Source organism: Salvia splendens, chromosome 20 (genome assembly GCF_004379255.2).
Source record: "Salvia splendens isolate huo1 chromosome 20, SspV2, whole genome shotgun sequence".
Taxonomy (NCBI): Eukaryota; Viridiplantae; Streptophyta; class Magnoliopsida; order Lamiales; family Lamiaceae; genus Salvia; species Salvia splendens.
Genome location: NC_056051.1, coordinates 19,611,291 through 19,628,921, shown reverse-complemented (window position 1 = coordinate 19,628,921; position 17,631 = coordinate 19,611,291). Strand labels below are relative to the sequence as shown.

Here is a 17,631-nt window from a genome sequence, read left to right as displayed (position 1 = left end):
CCACACATCCTTCTCACTTCAATTCCAATCTAGTTTTCCAGGTATGCTAATTGTGAGATCATGGTGTATCATTGTCTCAGGCCAGACTAGGGAGTGACGCTATCGAACAGCTTAAGAGCGTCCACATCCATGCTCTTGCCAAGAGCACAGATGTGGGCCCGGACCCACACAACACCCACATCCATGCTCTTCTGAAAGAGCATGCTCAAGGGTCCTACCATTCTATTATTCAATTTAAATACTTCAATTACTAAAAAATTACACATATTGAAATGTATTCAAAATACCCGAAATACTATTACAAATTACTAAAAAAATTTAAAATTACATAATTAAAATCCTAAAAATAAAAATTACATGATTAAAATCCTAAAAATTGAGATTAAGAGAGTTGTTTGGTGTAGTGTGATTTTTTGTGTTGAAATGAGGGGTATTTATAGATGAAAGTGTGAATTTTTGGATAAAAATAATGAAAAAATAAATTAAAAGTGTGGAAAAATGGATATATTTTATTCTGAAGTTAAATCTGAATTTTTCAGTTTTTTTCGAATTGTTTTAAAAAAATGATAAACCAACGGCCAACCAAAGCATGCCACGTCGATTGCTCGTGCTTTTGCCATCGGCACGGCGGTGCTCTTCTGCAAGTGCACCACTGTGGATGCTCTAATAGCCGACTTATATGGCAATGCCGCCTCTAGCATAGGTCGAGTTGCACCTAGTTGTCACATCCATACAAAAGATTTTTTTTGTATCAATCTTACCTACATTGACTATATCCTTGAGTTAGACCTAACTGATTAGATTAACCCTTTATCCATTTTGCGGCTTCTCTAACTTATATCACTGACGTTTCTATCTGTTTCAATCCGTCCTCCACAAGACCACAACCAAGTTAATTATGTGTGCAACACACCACTGACGACAAACATGTTTCTCGCATTGAAGGTGGACTTCATGTACTCCCTCTGTCCCACTTAAGATGACACGTTTTCCTTTTTAGTTTATCCCAATTAAGATGACACATTTTCTTTTTTGAAAACTTTCTCTCTTCAATTAATATACTCAACCACTTTTTCTCACTCGTATTCAATTATTCATCTTTCATTCCCTCTCTATTTTAATACTTACACTCACATTTTCTCTCTCAAATTAAACACATTAACTCATAACTCCTAAAATCTCACGCCGGCCAAGGAATATGTCGTTTTAGCCGTGACGGAGGGAGTATCTAATTGCTAGATCGTTGAATCTAACATTGTTCACGGTACAACAAAAATGCCTTTGTATGCTCAGTTCGTAAGAATCATTACCAATACCTCATCAAGATTCTACCCTTATGACTAGAAATGTCAAAGAAGGTGATTATCAAATTTCTTTGAGAAGAAGAAATCGTAGGAAATTGCGACTTCTCTATCACTTTCACTCAAAAATCATTTTGTCCTTTTCCTTCCATCCAAAAATATCTATATATAGCCATATTCCAACCCTTTTCTCGACACCGCTTAATCCTCAGGCTTCGTTCGCCTAATTTTTAATCGGTTTTAACAGCAGCGCCAATGGCAACTCAATCAAACCAACCTCAGTCGATCCATGATTTCACTGTTAAGGTTCTTTTTCACTTATCTCAACTTCTTCTCATAGTTTGTTGGTGTTGCTCCCTTTGCTCGATTTATAATTACTCAGGATTTTTTGTTGTAAGCATCTGATTTTTATCTGTGGCATCTGAATTTTTTAGTAAAACTGTTATGGATTGGTTTGGGGAATTCGGTGGAATTCATGTTTGGGTTTTATTCTCAAAGTCCTCTCTTAATTTGTTATTCTAAACATTCAAATGCAATCTTTACCAAAAAATTGCTGGTTTCAGGATGCTAAGGGTGATGATATCAATCTGAATGCATACAAGGGCAAAGTGCTTCTGATTGTCAATGTTGCATCACAATGGTATAAATTTGTTTAATATTCTAAAATTCATGTCTGATTATGAAGTGGGAACTGCTTTTGTTGATTTGAGGTGATAGTTTGACATTGAATATGGTGGCTCCAGTTTGAAAGTTTTATGTTGTCTGTATTTTAAAATGATTCTGGGATAAGGTGTTAAGGATCTCGATCCTCAACGTCGAAGTATCAACACAATCAAGAAACACGCGTCGGAATTGTCGAGCGCCCAAGAACCTTGGGTCGGCGATTCTTCCCACGAAGGGCGGCTGAGCGCGAGATCGTTCTCGTCGGCAGCCTTAGGAAAAGTTTCTTGTTTGATAAGCTATTGAGCCAAAGTTAATATTATTCATCCTCTTTTTGCTATTACATTGGCTCTATTTATAACTAAACCCTAGGGTTGGTTCGACCTAATCCTAATACGTTCGGGAAAGAACCCACTAAGAAAACCCGAACGGGGCTTATAATTCGCCCGACTCAATTGCCACAAAAATAATAATAATATTCCTAAAAGAGATAAAAAAAGACGTAAATAAAGAAACCTACTACTAATCGATCGCGGACACGCGATCCTAATCCCCTAGCCTTTGCGGTGGTCTAATTCGGTTCCTCGGCCTCAATGACCTCGTCGTTGCTGCTTTGCTCGTGTTCGGCTGTTCGGCTTTGCTCGTGCTCGGCTGTTCGGTCGTAGCCTCTCGTTCCATCTGCTCCGAGCTCGTGCTCGGCTGTTCGGCTTCTCGCTCTCCTTGCTCCGGGGTTTCACGGTGGTTACTGATGGGGATGCTCGTATCAACTCCCCCCTCCTTAACAACATCCTTGTCCTCAAGGCTGAGGTTTGGAAAATGCCTGCGAATGTCGTCCAAAGGTTCCCACGATGGAGAGTCTGTACCATCCGACCATCGCACAAGTACATGTTCCCGCGCCTTTCCCTCGTGCCACATAATCTGGCGGTCGATCAAGGCCACCGGATAAACGACCGGACGCCCCCCCAACAAAATCCGAAGGCAAGGGAACGTGCGTCATCGACCCCTCCCCCGCCACAAATTCTCGCAGCAGGCTGACATGGAAGACATCATGGACTCGGCTCCCCTCCGGCAGACGTAGTCGGTAAGCAACAGGGCCCACTCGCTGCAACCACCTCAAACGGCCCGTAATATCGCCGGGCAAGCTTGGCCGATAGTGGCTTGGCCACCGAAAATTGGCGATAAGGTTGTAATTTTAGCCACACCATGTCTCCTTCCTCGAACTCCACGTGACGTCTGTGTTTATTTGCGGAATCCCGCATCCTCTGCTGGGCTCGTGCCAGATTATCGCGTAACTCTCGAATCAACGACCCCCGTTGACGTATCAACTCTGCAACTTTCGGGGGTGTAGCAGCCGAAGGTGGGGCTGCGACCAGTAGAGGCGGATCGCGACCATAAAGAGCCCGGAATGGCGACGTCCCAAGGGCGGCATGGTGGAAGCAATTAAGGGACAACTCCGCCCACGGCAACAAATTACACCACTTAGAGGGCCGATCAGCTGCGAATGCGCGCAGATATTGCTCCAAGCCCCTGTTCCGGACCTCCGTCTGCCCATCGGACTGCGGATGGTATGCCGTGGAAAAATGAAGTTTGGTGCCGCTTAGGCGGAGCATTTCTTCCCAAGTAGCATTTAGGAACACCGAATCCCGATCTGAGACTAACGTCTTCGGAAACCCATGATGCCGGACCACCGTGTTGATGAATAAATGCGCTACTCGTAAGGCATCAAACTTGGTAGGCAATGGGGCAAAATGTGCATACTTGGAGAGACGGTCCACCACCACCATAATCACGGTGTAGCCACGAGAGGGAGGAAGGCCCGTAATGAAGTCCATGGACACATCCTCCCAAACCTGCGACGGAATCGGCAGCGGCTGCAATAATCCCGCCGGTTTTTGAGTGGAGTACTTCGTCGATTGGCACACCCGCGCACGATTCGACAAACTTCTTCACATCCTTACGCATGTTCGGCCAATAAAATCCCGCCGCCAGTAGACGAAACGTACGCTCATGCCCCGGGTGGCCTGCAAGCGGCGTGCAGTGGTGTTCCGTCAAGAGGACTCGTTTGAACTTAGAGTCGGGGCTGAGCAATATTCGGCGCTTGAAATAAACAAGGCCGTCGCCGAAGCACAAATGTGGCGGGGCTGTGCCAGCTGCAATCTGGTCGACGAGCGCGCGCAAGTCAGGCAACTGTCCCGTCTCCTCTCGCAGGGAATCCAGCAGCTGGGGTATCGGGTGCGCGATGGTGGCGAACAAACTCGCGTCGGCTGCTGGCAATAGGGTGTCGGCCTCGGCCAACGTCGATCCCGGCACCCCTGGAATGTCCCCCTCGGCACTAACTGCACTAACGTCCCGTCGAGAAAGAGCATCCGCGGCCTTATTCGTGACTCCCTTCTTATATTCGATGGTAAAACGATACCCCATCAGCTTTCGCAAATATAGTTGTTGATCCGGAGTCTGGACAACCTGTTGTAAGAGATCCTTCAAACTCTTTTGGTCGGTTCGAATGATGAAGTCCCGTCCAAGGAGATACTGACGCCATTTTTGTACTGCCTCCACTATGGCGTACAGTTCTTTATGATAAGTAGAAGCAACACGACGTCGAGGGCCCAACTTCTTACTAAAATAGGCAATCGGGTGTTTATCTTGGATGAGTACCGCCCCGATGCCAAGGTCGGAGGCGTCGGTTTCGATGCAGAACTGTTTGTCAAAGTCTGGCAGGCTCACTACGGGTGCCGTGGTCATGGCCTGCTTGAGGGCCTCGAACGCTGCCTCCGCCGGCGGGGACCACACGAAAGCTTCTTTTTTAAGGAGATCCGTGAGCGGGGACGCGATCATAGCGTAGTTCGCGACAAATCGCCGATAATAACCAGTTAGGCCCAAGAATCCACGTAGTTGTTTAACTGTCTTAGGCGCCGGCCATGCGGTCATCGCTACGATTTTAGCCGGGTCAGCTTTCAACACTCCGTCCGAGACCAAGTGACCCAAATATTCGACTGTCGTGCCGCAGAAAGAGCATTTGGACATCTTGACATAAAATTGATGTTTCTGTAGCAACCTCAACACCTCCGTCAAATGCGAACAGTGCTCCTCGAGCGTGGGGCTGTAAACGAGAATATCGTCGAAGAAGACGATAACACACTTTCTGAGCAAGGACTGAAACACACCATTCATGGCCGCTTGAAACGTAGATGGTGCATTGGTAAGGCCAAACGGCATGACCAGAAACTCGAAGTGGCCGTCATGTGTCCGGAACGCGGTCTTAAAAACATCCGAGTCATGCATGCGGATCTGATGGTAGCCCGAACGCAGGTCGAGCTTAGTGAAAAATTTAGCCTTCCCCAGTTCATCAAATAATTCATCTGCTGTGGGGATAGGGAAGTGATCCGGTATCGTGGCTAAATTCAGCGCCCGATAATCAATGCAAAATCGGAAGGTCCCATCCTTCTTCCGGATTAGGAGGACCGGGGACGAAAAAGGGCTATGGCTTCGCTGAATTATGCCTTGTTCAAGCATTTCCCGCACTTGTCGCTCAATCTCATTCTTCTGAAAGTACGGATAGCGGTACGGCCGTACATTTACTGGTTTTGAATCTGGGAGCAGGTGGATGCGGTGATCGAACTCACGGCGTGGCGGCATTCCCGTCGGCATCGAGAAGACCTGGCGGAACCGCACCAAAACACCCCGGACGTCCGGCGGGGTGTCGAGGGGAAAATCCTCATCGGCCTGCCCTGCTGCGGTAGCCACCTCCGTCTCTACTTCAATAATCTCATAGAACTCGTGGCTCGGGGAATGAGTCGCGAGCGTCGCCAAAGACTGCAAGGATAGGAGGCGCGGTGATGGTTGTACCCCGTGCAATGTCACCCGGACCCCGTTTCTACTAAACTCCAAGGTCTTCCCCACAAAATCAGCCGAAATCTTGCCCAGTGACTCCAGCCAGTCCATTCCTAGAACGATATCGGGGCCGTGGATCTCCAAGATATGGAGGTCAATGAGAAAGTCAAACCCCTGAACCGAAAGCTTCGTACGTCGAGCAATATGAGAGCACACTATCGAGGCGCCATTGCCCACATATACGCGGAACGGTCTAATAGGTGTTAGGGCCAACTGTAATTCCTTCGCGACTCGAGGGTGAAGGAAATCGTGAGTGCTGCCGGTATCAATAAGTATACTTACTGTCGTCTTCCCGATTGTTCCCACCACATTAAACGGGCGGGATTTAGGACCCCCTGCCAAGGTTTGAAGATGCGACAAATCCGCCGCAATAACTGTATCTCCCTCGGCCTCGGCGTCCGATTCCTCGTCCTCCTCGCCCACATAAGATAGCATCTTTTGGGTGCAGACGTGGCCAGGTATCCACTTTTCCGGACAATGATAACATAGGCCTTTCCGAGAGCGCTCTGCTTTCTCCGCGTTGGACACACGGATAGGTCGGAAGCTCGTTCTGGCGGGCTCTTTGGGGGACGCCCCTGGTAGGTTGGGGGTCACAGCTTGAGCGGCCGGTGTGAACCGAGAGTCTCGACCGGGCCATTTACCCCGGTTCAGTGGCTGCTGGCGTGCTTCGTGCGACGCAGCCAGCCGCAAGGCCAAAGCCATAGCCTCGGCAAGTGATCTTGGCTGATGCAACTCGACTTTTTCCTGAATAGGTTCCTTCAGGCCAGTAATAAAAATCGGAATCAGGGCTTCCTCGGAGAGGCCCTTGACCCTGTTGAGGTAACGTTCAAACGCATCATGATATTCCGCTACGGATCCCGTCTGTACTAATTTGGATAACGGTCCAATACTGTTGCGAAAACTTTGCGGATCAAACCGGTGGCGTACGTCCTCCAAGAATTCTGGCCACGTCACCACCGGATTGTTATCACGGTAATTAAAAACCCACTCGGCTGCCGGCGGTTGAAATAGCATAACCACGTAGTGAAGGCGTTCAGAATCTGGCATCTGCAAGTGGTCGAAATAATACTCCACGCGTGAAATCCAATTTGCCGCATCAGACCCGTCAAAACGTGGCGCCTTCATGGTGAGGTCCTTGGGTCTATCGTTCCTTGGAGTTGGGTGAGCCATGCGATTAATGGGTGCATCCCAGGTAGTAGGCTGGCGATACCCTTGCCAACCCCGATCGACATCCCCCCCGAAGCGATCTCGCGGTCTGTCCCAACTCGTGCGCTGCCTAGGATCAGTCCGATCGCGGTAGGCGGCAGGATTATAGTCGTACTGCCCCCCACGGTCGTCGTGCCTAAATCCCGCGCGTAGCGCGCCTCGGCGATGACGGATATCCCCACCACGGCCTCGCCCGCCATGGATGAAAGTCCGGGAGACACCCTCATCTGCCATCCACTCATCACGCGGGGAACGAGTCCCCTCAAATTCATAATCGTCCAACACGTAGGCCTCATCCGGCTCGGCGGCACGCGGCGCTTCCAAATTGTCTACACGTTTGGCCGTCGCCTTCAGGCTGAACTCCAATTGGTCAAAACGGGCCATGATTTTCTCCAGACCATTGGAGGGAAGAACGCCCATCTCCGGCACGTCCTGTTGCGGCTGTCGCGGCTGGCTATCGGCGCGACGATTGACCGTTGACGCCCGCCGCGATGGGTCGCCGATCACTATTTGTGCGTTGCCTCCGGTGAGGAGGCCCGCGGGTGGAACTGAGTTATCCGAGCCGTCCATGGGGAGTACGCAATGGAAGACACCAGTTGTTAAGGATCTCGATCCTCAACGTCGAATTTCCAACGCAATCAAGAACACGCGTCGGAATTGTCGAGCGCCCAAGAACCTTGGGTCGGCGATTCTTCCCACGAAGGGCGGCTGAGCGCGAGATCGTTCTCGTCGGCAGCCTTAGGAAAAGTTTCTTGTTTGATAAGCTATTGAGCCAAAGTTAATATTATTCATCCTCTTTTTGCTATTACATTGGCTCTATTTATAACTAAACCCTAGGGTTGGTTCGACCTAATCCTAATACGTTCGGGAAAGAACCCACTAAGAAAACCCGAACGGGGCTTATAATTCGCCCGACTCAATTGCCACAAAAATAATAATAATATTCCTAAAAGAGATAAAGAAAGACGTAAATAAAGAAACCTACTACTAATCGATCGCGGACACGCGATCCTAATCCCCTAGCCTTTGCGGTGGTCTAATTCGGTTCCTCGGCCTCAATGACCTCGTCGTTGCTGCTTTGCTCGTGTTCGGCTGTTCGGCTTTGCTCGTGCTCGGCTGTTCGGTCGTAGCCTCTCGTTCCATCTGCTCCGAGCTCGTGCTCGGCTGTTCGGCTTCTCGCTCTCCTTGCTCCGGGGTTTCACGGTGGTTACTGATGGGGATGCTCGTATCATAAGGTGAAATAGATCATACATTTAGACTTCTTGTCGTGTGCCAGGCTGCTGCCTGTAGCAAGTCTTTTTGGGTGTGTAAAAGTAGAACTATAGAAATACACAGTTTTTTTTAGTGTATGTCAAGGCTGTACCTTTGTTCTGTATTCTTCTTTAGATGGAAAATGTGGCTAATTTTATTTTGCTTGCCTGCTGCAGTGGTCTTACCAATTCCAATTACACTGAGCTGACACAGTTATATCAGAAATACAAGGATCAAGGCGTGATTCAGTTTACATATTTCTGTCCCGTTTAGTGCACTTGTTTTTTTGTTTTAATGGTTCTTGAAGCCAGAAAGTTTATCAAAATATCGAGTCATTTCTTGGTCAGGATTGGAGATACTGGCATTTCCATGCAACCAGTTTGGTTCACAAGAGCCTGGTACTAATGAAGAAATTCAGGAATTCGTCTGCACTCGTTTCAAGGCCGAGTATCCTGTATTTGACAAGGTAAAATCTACTATTAACAAACTCTTCATACATGGTCAAGTGAACCATTTGCTCAGACTAGCCTGCCACATGAATATTACTTGCTTTTTCTTCTATAGAAAATGGTAATGAAAACTGATTTTGTAACAGCATCAATTGATGATTTTGCTGGTGATTATTGATAATAAGTACTACTAGTATTTGTTTTTGTCCACACGACTAGTTCTTTCATTGGAACAAAATCATTCCTTTTTTATTGATGAAGGTTGATGTGAATGGTTCCAATGCTGCCCCGATATACAAGTTCTTGAAGTCAGCCAAAGGCAGCATGTTTGGGGACGGTATCAAGTGGAACTTCGCCAAGTTCCTAGTTGACAAGGATGGTCAGGTTGTTAATCGCTATGCTCCCACCACAAGTCCTCTAAGCATAGAGGTAAATATAGTGACGCCTCGATTGAGAGAGAAATTGTCGTGAGTTGAACCTATTCTGCTATGATGATAGATAGCTAAAAGTCTCTTGCTCTTGTTCTTCTTGCAGAAGGATATCAAGAAGCTCCTGGAGAAAGCATAGTGTTGTAGCGCATATGTTTGTCGACGAGCTAGTAATAAATTATGTGACTAAGAACACCTCTACCCTTTGAATTTTCGTGTGATGTTCTGTCTGTAAGCTTTCCAAATTTCTGTATGTAACTCGTTTTATATGAATAAGCTCAATATTTTAAGATATTCGACTTGCTCTACTTTTTTTTATCATAGGATGATTTTTTGGCCTGTCTGATGTGAGGATGATCTTATTAAAATTGTGCATATTGGGCATTTCAGAAAAAACATTTTGGATATATTTTTTTTGTCAAAATAGAAAAAAATCATATTTTGTTAAAATTTAATTACTTTTTGAATAGTTACATCTACAGAGAAACAATATCCTCCATATGGAGTATGTTTTTTCAATTCATACCTTCGTAACAAATAATCTCTCCGGTCCCCAATAGATGTCTCATATTTAACTGAGACGAATATTAAGAAATTGTCTTATTTCATGAAGGAAAGTAGATGGAAAAAGTTAATAGAGCATGAGTTTTTACACATAGAGTTTGTAATACTTGTAAATAAATGAGTTAGTGTAAAAATGAAAAGGGACATTTATTGGGATCCATCCAATTAAGAAGATGCAATACTTGTAAATAAATGAGTTAGTGTAAAAATGAAAAGGGACATTTATTGGGATCCATCCAATTTAGAAAAAATATGAGATATTTAATAGGACAAGAGGGAGTATAATTTAAAAAATAAATGGTAAAGTGTCAGGATATGCAATGAACTCCTAGGTCGAACAAATCAAGTTAAATGCACTGTCTACAATTAGGTTTATAGCTACAACAATGGCCACAACAAGAAACAAATCCCACCAATTTTACTAGATAAAACAACACAACCTATAAATATGTCAATCCATCCTTTTTCTTTTTTTACTTCCAATTTCTCCATCCATATTCCTACTAAACCCTAAAGATAATACTAGTTAGCACGAAACTAGCTGGCTGGCCTGTCCCTCGCGCGCTTCATTTACAACAACACATATATACAGAAAAACTTACGTGTGCTTATTGTTATCCATCTCAGCCGCGCATCAGGTCAATATCCGTCTGGGAATTTTTACTTCTGCCCGAGCAACTGGCGGCCAAACACTTGTTCCAGTGTTAGGTGTATAGCTTTGAGTAGAAGCCGCAGTTATTGGGGTCAAGGACTTCTCTGCAGATTTCTCTACCAGATGTTTGTCATCTTCAGCAGCCAACTCGACCTTGCCTTTTGGCTTAGTTCCACCATAAACGAAACTGCATGCGACTACCTGCATGTGATAAGTTTAAGTTGGCGGTTATTACAGAAAAAAGTTGGGAATTTGCCAGTGGAAGCACGGACTATACCTGTACTGGGTTTGCTGCTACGAGTCTACCACCTATCGCACCCCCAATGATATGTCCGTCGGGACTGCAAACTGAAATGCTTATTCCACCAGTACGATTGCGAGGACCACCGCTTTCAGCAACCAAGTATGACCCCGATAAGCAAAGTATCTCGAAACGGCCCTGAAATAAATGACAAGCTAAATTAGCTCCTTGTAGACGTCAAGCAAAGATCTCGTATGAGCTGGAAAAACAGTGATTTCGAGGAAAGCTCGTGAAGACGATTGGGGGAAAGACAAACAAAGATATTTCGGAAAGTGTTCAGGTCAATATCTATCAGGCCAGATACAGTGAGTCGATTGTCAGAATAGCTTAGATTATCACAATTTTCTGCAGGATATTTGGAGTTCAACGCCTAAATTGTTTAAGTGCAAGATCCATGGAACACGTTTATTGATCCGTGCTCATACAAAACTAGCTCTTATGAATCATATACAACATTTGACAAAATAAACAACGAGAACTTGGACCAACACATACACTAGCAGAATGGGTCTACATAAAAATCCAAATTCGCAAAGCATGTTAGAATGTAGTTCATCAATAAAACAATCAATCATACAAAACTACGATATCTTTCACGGGCAGATCGGAAGGAAAAACTCTCAGCTACCATTGGACTCAATTTGGTCAAATGCCATTAGAATAAGGTTGGCTATTAAAGAAATATCAATGCAGTAAATTTTTAACTATTTCTATCAAATATGATACTTTAAGAGCATTAGTAAGAAAAAGAATTTAGTGTAATATCTGTAATTCATCATCAACAACAATAACACTACAAGTCAAGGTATTTAAGATGCAGAGCCAGGATTACTGAATGTAACTAATGAACTGATCACAGGTGCTTCAAACCTCATAGGTAACGGTGCTATTAGAAGTTGTAGGTTGGCGGAGTGTAACTGCAGAAACTGATCCGTTAGCAGACATAATGCATAGAGCTCTTGGCCTCTGTTGTGCAAATGCCAGAATTTTTCTGCAACATCCTGTTAGGAAGAGCATCCAATCATGACATGTAATATGATTAACATAAATGTACTTTTGTATCAGTTTAACCATGGCGCAGAAACAAAACACCGCACTTTTTTAAATAAGGAAGGGTACAACTCTAAGATGGAAAGAGTATCAAAGAGATTTCACAGTCACATCACTATGTATCGAACTGGATAAGATCTAAAAAGAGAAACATTTACCACAGTATTTAATCAGAGTCCAAAGCGTATTTTGTGATGGCCAGAGCAGAAAATATTAGAGAAATTTGAGATGAAATATACCTCACCAACACCGACATGCAAGACATGAGGTGTAAAGGCTAATCCAGCTGAGTTGTTCATCCATTCACCTGTTGAAAGAAAAAACCTTAAGATCGGCAAGACACCATACAAGATGAAAGGGAACATAAGTACACTTCTGGATATATTATTGAGTACAAGTGTACAACCAAGAATTCATATTGATATCCAGGTAACATATGGAGCAGCGTTATTTTAGGGTCAGGGTCGAAATGAAAGGGGTAATAAATGCATCATCAATAATATATAGCATTTCTGGAAATGCAAAAATAGTGCAAAATGAGGCACCATAATCATGAGATTGGTACATCTATTAAGGCCACTTTCTATAAATCACAGAAAACAAAAATCATGGAACATCAAAACAAAAATCATGGAATACAACCTTTGGATATTTAATAGAACATTTGAAGCAGACCGAACATCTACATTAAATTGAATTTAACAGACATATACAATACAGTATTTTGGAATGCAAAAAACAAAAACATAAGGTTGGAGAACAAACAACAAACTTGAATCCACAATATCTTCTATTTACTCTTCTAATTATATCACAACATTAATATCTGTACAGGTTGCAGTCGAAAAAAGGTAATGAGAAAGGAACTACAGTCCATAGAATAAAATAATGAAGTAATCAACATGAACAAAACATTACCAAGGGGAGCAAGCTTCTGCTTCCATCCAGTCCCGGGAGGTCGGCCTCGTCTAGCCTTTTCCCCAGGGCTGACCACCAAAGTGGAAGAAGGCTTAGGTGCAGACATGGGGGATAATCCTAAGCCCATGTTAGCTCCATCGGGGGCATACTTCCTCGGCCTACCCCTCTTCTTCTTCTGCACCAGCTCCCCACCCGGTAATGCAACCGTAATGCCTCTGCCGGGAGAAAAATGCTGTGATGGGTTCTCAACACGGAATGATGAACCACTCGCAGCAACAGCAGGACCACCACCCCCTGCATTGGGCTGCCCCTGAATGCCGGAGTTTGCAAGATTCTTGAAAGCAGGGGAAGAGTGCATTAAGCCGGGCTGAGCAGAAGCGGAGCCACCACCGCCACCTCCACCTCCACCGCCATGAACAGTGTGGCCAGGCCCTGAACCACCAGATCCACCAATTCCCCCTCTGTGGAGGTAGTATGATGCTGACCCTTGTAATGCCATCCCATCTCTCCCATCCATGAATTTAATAGGCCTAATTTAAACTAAATGATCCAAAATTTCAAGAACTCCGCAGTGAAAGCACTGCTTCTAATACACTAACTCAACAAATCTGAAACCAACGCAGCCAAAGAGATCACACAAAATCCTAACAGAAAATGAAGAACATACACTAGAGCTCATAATTGTAACACAAACCTAAAAAAGGCCGAGCCTTTAACATGGGTTTTCCATGAATCACGGAAACTAAGCAACCAAACCAACACAAATCCCACTACTTTACACTCAAGCTACAAAATTGCTGCAATACAAAGAAAAGGGAACTCAAAAGATTGAATTTTTACACACAGACACACACACGTCGAAGCTCATTCTAGAAAATGTAGAGGAGATTCCATACCCACCAGCTCCTCAAACACTCAGCTCAGAATTCCCCACTGCACATAAATGAAGAGGAGACAATAAATGAAACCCTAGATTTAGAATGTCCAAGAGAGAGAAGGAGAGAGGGGCAAAGAAGTTTTGAGAAAGAGGAGGGAGGGTAAAGACAAAAGTGATCATGAATAGAAAAATTAAGAGCTTTTGAATTAAAGGTACTATGACTCCTTGACTACAATTCAAGAAAAGATTTTTCCAAAAAAAAAAAAGAAAAAAGAAAGAGAGTAATTGAATGTGGTTTGAAGGGGGGTGTAAGTTTTCAGACTCATAAACCCATTGGAGTACAGTTGGGTGCACCTAAGTACCAAGATGTCATTATCATACAAGCACAAGTTGCAACTGTACTACTCAATTACTACTACCATCTTCTTCTTCTCAGAAAGTATGTTCAATTATTTCTTTTTTCATATTCATCAGTCTTTGACCAGATTCCTTGCATCAATGTTTTTCCTGCTATGAAATCAGGCCATGGACCATAGTTCAGGCCCTTTTTGTAGGTGGATTTGGGAGGAAAAATATTTAATTCCATCAACAATTTTAATTTTGTTCTCATGTGACTGTCTGCGTACGACATCATATGGTTGTGCTAAATAAATTCTTATACTTATCGCTTATTTATATTCTACTGCTCCTTCTACTCAGGATAATTATAAGATACTAAGAAAGAAAAATTAAAGATTCTAATTTTAATGGACAAATTAAGATTATAAAAAAATGAGAATATTATTTAGTTTTAATAGAAAATCCTTAAATTATTTACCGAAAATGTTATATTCCATAAACATAACGAAATTTCCTTAATTAAAGTAAAAGAACTAGTACTACTATATCCTCAGATATTGTTAGGTTGCATTAAATTTTGTACAAGGTCTTGCATATTTTATGCAATTGTACTTATCTAAGAAATAGTAAGACAGCACGGAAAAATAGAAATAGTACCGATGAGTGATGAGTAGGGGTAGGCAAAATAATCTAATGACTAATCTAAACTAAATTAAAATTGAAAATTTTATTATACTATCTGTTTTGGATTCAATTCAATTTGATTCAAACTTTTGGTAAATTTAATTTTTTTAAATTTGATTCGGATGTATAAAAAACCCAATAAGCTAACTTTGCTTTTAATACTATGCATTAAATAAGCATCCGGATTTATTTATAATGTTATAAGTATATAATTTGGTTGAGGAATAATTTTTTATAAGTGGAGAAATGATTATTTTAGTAATTATCATGAGTTTCATGTCACGTGACTCTCTCGTCATAGCGGTTCTCCATGTCGACGATTTTGAGCTTATATATATTACTAAAAAAATAAGGATGAAGTATACTCTAAAAAAAAAAAGTATACTCTAAATAAGGATGTTACGGTTTTTAGATTTAATGAAGATTCTAATTATTTAAATAACTTGGTTGATCCTACATGTAATTTTATGTAAGTTCTAGAGAAATATTTTTTTACATTTTTTACATATTGTAATTTACGGTTTGGTTTCTTTTAGTTTTTTCAAGTTCTTTTGCAATTTTAGTTTTTTCAGTTTAGATTGATTTTCATAATTTAGATTTTGGTTTTATAAAGTTTGATGTTTTGGATGATTTGTTTGGGGCAGGAGTATGTATTTGGACCATATATGCGTCACAATTCTGGGCCTCAAGGTCTGTGCTATAGTCTTGATATTTTATGGGCTTTGTTATTCTTTGCGTGTTAGGAATTTGGGCCTGACTACTATGCATCGAAATCGTGCTAAGAAATAGTAGTAAGAATTATTCGACACTTTTATTAATTGCTGAATATATGCAGTTGCCATTAAGTAGTAATTTGAATTCTGCTATTAAAATTTCAACCATTTAAGGTTGTAAATGTAAATGGCTAATATTGTAACCATTTTGTCCCTTAAATTCACAGAACTCCATATGAATTGATTACCGACCGATAGTCTAATTTAACAAACACTAAAAACAAAAAATAATATATGCCGTTGTTTTTTCTTTGTTCAAAGTTGCTTATCATAACTAGTGCACATAAATTAATATTGTAGATTACATCAATTTTGCTTTAGGAAGGGAGAATGAGGCCCAAATTGCACTTAAAGAAGGTTCCTGATACGATAATATCTATCATATCTCTTAGGATCTTCTAATTATTTAGTTTTCCCTTATTCACCATATCTTTCCCATATTTATTTAGATATTTTTTCTTCTTCATTAAGTTAGGGTAGTAGTATTCTAGTATTATAAATAGGAGAGCTTGTTATCATTTTAATTACTCAATGAATATATATTATTTTCCACAAACTTGTCCTGAGTAACAAGAATATCATATTTCGTTTCCAAATTGTTGTTCATCGGAGAACGTCCGAAAATCAGCAATTCGTGAGCTTTCCTTCGAGCACGTCGAAGGTTTGATCACCTTATCTCTCCGAGAAGTTAGCCATCCGGCCTCGTTACGGAGAACGTCCGTAACAACTGGTGCTTTCATCCCGTACTCATCCTCCATATCAAAAAAAAAAACAGTCGCAACACCACCATCACAGCCACGCCTAATCCTCCACCTTCTTTATCCATAACCCATATTTCAATAACCAAAAAAAAAAAATACCACCGAACCCTCCACCCCAACTTCATTTTTTCCCTTATTAGTTATGGCTACTTACCACCAATATCAGCCCCCTCACCAGATACACTCAATGTTTGCAAAATTTGATCGCCTATTGGACATGATGGAATCCCGTATGGATGCAGTAGATCGGCGCGTGGAAAATCTTCGTCGGAAACAATACCCTAGCCCACACCAATCTGGGCGGTCACGCAACATCCCCGACGGTTTTTTCAGCCGCCATCCGGAGGATGCAGCCAATCGCTGCATTGGCTACCCTCGTGCACCTCCGCTGCGGGAGCCACCGCCACATCCGACTCCATCCCCGCCGTACGCGCAGCGAACCCGCCGCAGCTATCTGCCCCTCAGTCAGCCGCCGCCCGCGCGCTCTAGTTCCAGCGGGTATACCGCCCGACAGTATGCCCACCAGCTGCCTCTCAACGCCTCCACCCCTGGGGACCAGTTCGTGGAGCAGGAACAGCCACCCCGACAGCCGTATTGCGTGCGCAAAAGCCCTAAATCTGGTTGGTTTTCGCAGGAATCACACCAGCAGAGGTTTCTGCCTCCGAAAAAGCAGACTTGCTGGGACCTGCCAATCCCGAGACAGTATGTGGGGTCTCCAGTCTCTGACGCTCCACCGGCGCGCCAAACCTGGCGTTGGGATCAGCGTGAAACCCGCATTCGGCAGCGAGTGTCGGCTTACAAACCACCGCCCCCGACCGGCTGGCCTCCGCAACCACAATCATCGTCCGTGCTTCAGCCCACCTGCTGGGACCCACAGGAACAGCAAGGATACCCACCACATGAACCACCACCATGGGTGGAGCCCCTTGATCGTGAGTGTGCCAAATTTCGACGTTTGTCGCAGCAACTGCAACCACATCGCTACGGGAATGAGGTTGATAAGGACAGGTGTTATGGAGAGGTCATTACTCACACATATTCCCCAACACTTGACATGAGTTTGGGTAGCTATGTGAGTGGGTATGCAAATGAATTGACGGGCCACAAAGAAGTCGATTCTTATTTATCGAGTTTGGATGTTCAGATTGCATATTCATATTCAGACTGCGTTGATGATCGTGGTAAGGGTGAAGAGGAGCTTTGTGATTCAAAGGATTCCATATTCGAGACAACAGCCAAAGAAGCCATGGATCGTGGCTTGCCTAGTGAGAATAAGAGATCTAGGGAAAGTAGAGATGGCAGACCCGAAGACCAACAAGTTTCATCTTTTGTGAAAATCTTCATGTCTTGCAGCCTCGATATGAGTACAGAGAAGGAAGAAAAGACACTGTTGAAGGATGAAGAGGAGGACGATTCCACTAATGAAGTGAAGAAGGTCGTCGCCTCACTCAATGTTGTTCAAGTGCCATCCAAAAATGTTGTTGGAAATTGTTGGAGCAAGAAAGGATATGATGCTTACTCTGGTT

The 17,631-nt window shown here is 43.4% G+C and overlaps 1 protein-coding gene and 1 pseudogene across 1 annotated transcript; one reads left to right on the top strand and one right to left on the bottom strand.

Moving 5' to 3' along the window:
- Nucleotides 1-1,360: 1,360 nt before the first annotated feature.
- Nucleotides 1,361-9,480, top strand: LOC121782067 (probable phospholipid hydroperoxide glutathione peroxidase). Its single transcript, XM_042179768.1, has 6 exons — nucleotides 1,361-1,607; nucleotides 1,865-1,941; nucleotides 8,486-8,547; nucleotides 8,657-8,775; nucleotides 9,020-9,187; nucleotides 9,293-9,480. Exons 1-6 carry the CDS (start codon nucleotides 1,557-1,559, stop codon nucleotides 9,323-9,325), a joined length of 510 nt encoding a protein of 169 aa, XP_042035702.1. The 5' UTR covers nucleotides 1,361-1,556; the 3' UTR covers nucleotides 9,326-9,480.
- A 599-nt stretch (nucleotides 9,481-10,079) lies between these two features.
- LOC121782765 lies at nucleotides 10,080-13,841 on the bottom strand (annotated as a pseudogene).
- Between the last annotated feature and the right edge of the window lie 3,790 nt (nucleotides 13,842-17,631).

Excerpts from the sequence above, each read along its gene's own strand:
- LOC121782067 (XM_042179768.1), top strand. The coding sequence starts at position 1,557 with ATGGCAACTCAATCAAACCAACCTCAGTCGATCCATGATTTCACTGTT. Across the intron at positions 1,608-1,864 it reads TCCATGATTTCACTGTTAAG|GATGCTAAGGGTGATGATAT; the intron begins GTTCTTTTTCAC and ends TGCTGGTTTCAG. Across the intron at positions 9,188-9,292 it reads CAAGTCCTCTAAGCATAGAG|AAGGATATCAAGAAGCTCCT; the intron begins GTAAATATAGTG and ends TTCTTCTTGCAG.